At 38.2% G+C, this 5,863-nt stretch overlaps 1 protein-coding gene across 1 annotated transcript; it reads right to left on the minus strand.

Annotated features, from left to right (window-relative positions):
* Positions 1-4,392: 4,392 nt before the first annotated feature.
* LOC143607073 (uncharacterized) lies at positions 4,393-5,658 on the minus strand. The gene is made up of 5 exons (XM_077082647.1): positions 5,577-5,658; positions 4,846-5,495; positions 4,675-4,764; positions 4,486-4,578; positions 4,393-4,413 (listed from the first exon to the last, which is right to left on the minus strand). The coding sequence occupies exons 1-5, from the start codon at positions 5,656-5,658 to the stop codon at positions 4,393-4,395; spliced, it is 936 nt and encodes a 311-aa protein (XP_076938762.1).
* Positions 5,659-5,863: the final 205 nt, after the last annotated feature.

Consider the following 5,863-nt stretch of genomic DNA (forward strand, 5'->3'; position numbering starts at 1 on the left):
AAGAGGGGACACTCCTGTGAGGTCGACACAAGCGTGTTTTCCCCCTACCCACCCAAAAACAAGTATATCGGCCGGTCGTAATGTAGATCTTCCTTCTTGAGGATCCGTAAGAAAGTTTACGGGGCCTTCCTTTTTAGCCGAAATTCCGGCTCGTTTAAGAACATCGCATAGAACATCCCTCACCAAATCATGTCTGTACTTAAACCCAGACAACTCTTTGTAGTGAACCGCATGCTCGCCAAAAGAATCCAAACAAACCTTACGGCAAACCGGGCACGGCTCATCTACCGGAAACAAAGGGATCATTAACCGATGCTTCAGGATGGCCCGGTACTCCAAAGCCGACATATGTTGGCCCAATCCTTCAATAGGGAGAACACTTATGAAATCTTGAGCCCGAGGAGCCCGAAGACACTCAAACACCGCTTTCTGACGAGGGGATAAATCAAACTTCATTTCTAAACTCTTGATGATTCCACTATAAAGGGCACTCGCCAAAGCATGTTGGGCTTTTGGGGGGGCGGTTGTCTTTATTAGAGAAACCGCTAATGTCAAAATCGGGAAGTGAAATGTGCAACCGATCTATCGCGAGTATTAAATTATTCAGCTTTAATGTTAGAAAATGTGTCTTATAAATTAAAAGTAATATATATAAGTCGAATATGTAAGTTGTGATATCAATGAGTCGTTGTATAGTGGTAAGTATTCCCACCTGTCACCCGGGCGACCCGGGTTTGATCCCCGGCAACGGCGATACTTTTTGTTTTTTTACCTTTTTCCAGCCTAAGCCAGCTCAAACTGCTCTTGTGAAAACGGAGCTGGAGGTCTGGACATCTGATTTCAAAATCACAACCAACTGGTCAATAATTTGGACCCAAACTAGGCAACAATCCATTTTAACCTTTCTAATAATACTTTGTCTTGACTGGTTAACATGATCCGACCCCAGGTATGGTTTGTCTAAATGTTCATGTGGTTCCGTGAACGTTTTGATATCATGGTCTTTTTATTTTTGTTGTGTGATGTTGATTGCAATTTCGTCTTGGGTGCGTGTATGGCCAGTTTTCATATTGTGGAGTTGGATCATGATACGCACAAGACCCGGTGCGATATGGGTTGGCATGCTTTGCATAGGTGGAGATTAGGCATAGTATGGTAAATATTTTAATATTCGTAACACAAGATACATTTTTCGGATATTGGATTAGAGGTGTACAAATCGGGTTTTTTCTAATATCCAGGTTATGTACCCGGGTAGGGTATGATCGGGTTCGGGTATTGGAACCGGGTACGACCGGGTATTAATACCCGGTTTTGAATTTGTAATTTTTTTATACATTTTTTAATTTGTTTAAAATTTAAATTTGCTTTGTAATGAATTAAACTATATTATAAAAACCATAAATCCACTTAATTACAAATTATTTACTTAGTAATATGCATTTTACAAAAACTTAAACATAAAAGTTGTGAAGTAAACATAAAAGTATAATATAAAACCTCATGTTTTATTACGGGTATTAGAAAATTGGTATCAGGTATCGGGTATAGGTATGACCGGGTCGAGGTATTTACGGGTATAAATCGGGTACGGTTCCTGGTACGGGTATTGACCTCAAAATGCATACCCTATCCATACCCTACGGGTAGGGTCGGTTCCGGTTTCAGGTATAGAATACCCGGGTATAAAAAAATCGTTTCTGAGTATTTTTCGGGTCCGGTCCCGGATTTGGGTTTTTCTCGCACCTCTAATTGGATTAAAAAAAACAAACAAAAAAAAACAAAAAAAAACTATGGATAGTTTTAGATGTTATTCATTTACCCAAAAACATTTTTATTTACATGTAGGTTGCTTTTAATCTTGAAATTCTATTTCAATCCGGTATAAGGCTATGATTCACCACCATTGATGTCCCTAAAATAGTAGTTAGAGATGGTAATAGCCTTAAGTATTAGTCATTAGCATTCTTCACTTTTAATGACTTAGATTTCTTCAGTTCACAAAACAATCCATATTTCTAACACTATAACTTAAAAACATAAGCTCACAAACTTGATTTAGACAACCAAACCAAGCCAAAAACTTGATATAAAAGGATGCAGGCTGCAGAAATCAAGGACCAAAAAGCTTGTAAAACCTAATTTTTCTTGCTCCTCTTTTCATAATAAAAGAAAATGACTAATAAACCATACCATCATCATAAGCTATTTCTGCCTTTCTCAAGTATAAGAAAAAGAAGAAAAAAAAACCAAAAAATTCAGCAACAAAATCCCAGATTTCTTTGCACAACCAAAACCAATTCCCCTGATAAAACCCTAAACCCTTAATACTGCAAATTCAAGCTTCCTTATGTTATGTACTTCTTATTCTTCATTCCAAATCTTTCACCAACCAAACTACTCTCTCAAGAGTCCAGCTTACCAATTGCCATTAGCTGCTTCTGCAGTGTCCCATTTAATATTTTTGAAGCCGGCTTTACATTCATGTACTGCAAAGATAAATATAAGGATCATCATTTTAACATATTATTTATGTTTATGTTATTCAAGAAATGGCCAAAAGACGTGTTTGTGGGTCGCCCCAACCCGACCCGTGATCCATCAAATTTCAACTAATACTAAAATAACTCAGTTTGACCGGACCCCAATGTAACCTGCTTCACAACCAACCCGGGCCGTCATCCGTCAAGATTCAACCCATACTAGGAAAATATCACATTTTGAGAAGAACCCTATTCGACCCATTTCCAGCAGTACCCATATTCGACCCATTTCCCAACCAACCAGACCCGTGACAAGTCAAGTATCAACCCATACTAGAAAAATACCACATTTTGCCAGAATCCTATATGACCCCTGACCCGTCAAGTATCGACCAATGCTAGAAAAACATCACATTTTTGACCAAAACCCTATTTGACCCGTTTTCATGCCAACCCGGCCGTGACCCGCCAAGTTCCGATCCATACTAGATAAACATCACATTTGAGCGAAACCCGACCCATTTCCCAACCCGATTAATGAATTTATTGATGACTCATTAAGTTAGCATTAAGCAAAATCCACATAACCAAAACCAATAGTAAGGTAATAATTTATTATAAAAATCAGTTTAAAATACTTACATTTTGAAGGAAAGAACTAATCTCCTCTTCAGTAAGGCCTTCCTCTTCCTCCTCTGCAGTTTCTTCCCAACCCATGGCTCGTAAAAGCCGGGCCTCTTCTTCCTCTGAATAAAGAATAACATCAGGGCCTGAACGGGCCTTACCATTAACACAAGATGCCATGGGCTCACCACCAGTATCATCACCATTGCAGGTCAGATCAACCTTAGTCTCAGTCTCAGTCTCACTGGACTGGTCAGCAACAGTTGACCCCGGTCCACCCTCACGAGCAGCCACGGGTTCATCACGGTTTTCACTGGGTTCACTAGAAGACGTGTTACTATAACTCATGGATTTCTTCCTCATAAGGTTAAAGAAGTTGCTTCGGCTCTGAGCATGTAATGAGGGTTTCTTCTCCAAATTAGCAACAGTTGGGCCGTTTTTCAGTGGAGCAGGTCCAACAGCAGGAGGGTTATTTGGTAAGTTGGTACCGACACCTGTTGGGCTCAAACTATCCTTTGCAGTGGGTGTTGTACTGTTCCGTTCTCGTGAGGGTTTGAGGATGAGAAGTTTTCCCACAGTAGATGGCTTTAAAACATCAGGCTTCACAGTAACAGATTTTGGAGAGTTTGGGTTATTGGTAAGGTGAGAACTTTGAAAGTGTGATTGTCCAATTTTCAATTTTTGTTTATCAGAAGAGCTCAAAGCCTAAAATATACCAAAACAAGCAATAAATTCAGGTCTTGTGATCACATTTGATACTTTTCTAGTATTGAAATTGAATTAAACATAAACTTGAATGAAGGGATTAAGTTAAAACTTAAAAAGCCTAGTAAATTACAACTAAAGAATCTAAAGTCATACTCATAAGTAACAAAGTCTACAAGTATGAAATATAAATAAAACTACATAACCATATATACATTATTCACTTGATTTCCACTTACCAATTTGCCACAGCGTTCAAAATTCCTTCAGTTCGTATTCTTTGCATGTATAATTTACTTTGTTTAATCTATCCTCACCATAACTATACATACATCTTCCAGCATTATATAACTTCAAAAGGTGATTTTATAAATAAACATTGCACGTTAGAGAAAATATTTAAGGGGTGTTTGGGATTTTCTTATTTGACTCCCTTATAACTTTTCCCATAAGTTAATAAGTTACAACTTGGTAAGTTATTAACTTATACCCTCATAATAACACACAATACCAAACATTTTTTAACTTTTCCAAAAGTTAATGTCATAAGTTGCTTAAAAGAATTTGCTCTATATCCAAATTAAAGTATTTCCAAATAGTTCTACATTACAAATGTGCATAAAAGAAGTCGGCAGTTATTTACCAAAAATTGAAGCCTGGAAACTTTACATACCATATAATCATTGTTACCAACATAAAAGTAGTGTAAATGATGTCCAAAAAAGGTATAAACATGTATTGAGCCCCACACAAGGAAGCATATCAACTATTACAAGATCAAAATAAGGTAATCTATAAACTTTGTAAAACAGAAACCAAACTGTATATTATGTATGGGCTACGAAAAACAATAAACGCTTACCGATGTTTTAGACATAGAAGGAGTCATGGGAATTAATTGTCTGGATTGCTTAACAGCAAGCTCTTCAAGCCTTTGAGTTCCCACAGTCAACTACAATGAATAAAAAACTAAATGTAAATATATATGCTTATGATCATAAATTTACTATTTTCGGTTTTATGCAATAAATACCAGAGGAGGAGTCTGAGTTCTTGGAGGACCATGAGCCAAAGTTTCAGCCATGTTTCGTCCACCTGTCACACCTGCAGCTCCAGAAACCGAAGCCGACTGCACCAGCGGTGCAACCGATGAGCCATTTCCATTACTACCAACAATCACAGGCACCTCAGCCAGAGCCGAGGTCCACCCATCCCCACCAATCACACCCGAGTTACCAACTGGCAGACTCTGAATCGCTGATGTCACCTTCCCTATATCATTATCCACTCCAAGAGACGGAAAATCCCTCTCAAAAGAAGCTTTTTTCACTATACCCAAATCACTCCCTCCCTTTGCGGGCCCAGACTCGACACGTTTACCAGGTAAACTTGAATGTGACCGTCTTAACCCGTTTTTACCAAACCTAGTAGGCAAAATGTTACCTAACGGGTCAGAATAATCGACACGCCTACTTTCTAACCTTTCCTTATTTCTAAACTCAAAAATGTCCTTATCCCGATCCCGAACGCGGTCTCGATCACGACCCCTGTCGCGTTGGTTACGGTTAAAACTACTGTAAGATCTTGAATGAGCCGAACCGTTATTAATAGAAGCACGGTGAAAAGGTCCTAAATCTTTTTCCAATGTCTTGTTTCTCACTGTTTTCGAACCACCTTGTTCATCTACATCAATACAAGAATTAAATGACTATTCATAAAAATGTAACTTAAAAACAATCAAACAAAAATGAATAAAAGAATTACCAGAATGCAATGAAGATGACGCGCTCGAGCCTCCACTATTCTTTAACCATTCGGGTACAAATGTAGGCTCAGTTTTGTCCATAATTAGTACCGGGCATCATAAGAAACTAAAAAAAATGTTCTAAACTGCATCAATACTGATTCCAACCAACCAAGAATGTAATGTTGCCTTCTCTTCTCTTCTAACCAACCCGTTAACCCGTAAACGAATCCGAAACTATCACCTACACTCTAATTTCAGTTTCAAATCCCCATGATGAACACAAACCCTAAATATTCATCACCAA

Source organism: Bidens hawaiensis, unplaced genomic scaffold (genome assembly GCF_021521415.1).
Source record: "Bidens hawaiensis isolate Kalapana, Puna unplaced genomic scaffold, B.hawaiensis_p1.1 tig00079240_1, whole genome shotgun sequence".
NCBI classification, from domain to species: Eukaryota; Viridiplantae; Streptophyta; class Magnoliopsida; order Asterales; family Asteraceae; genus Bidens; species Bidens hawaiensis.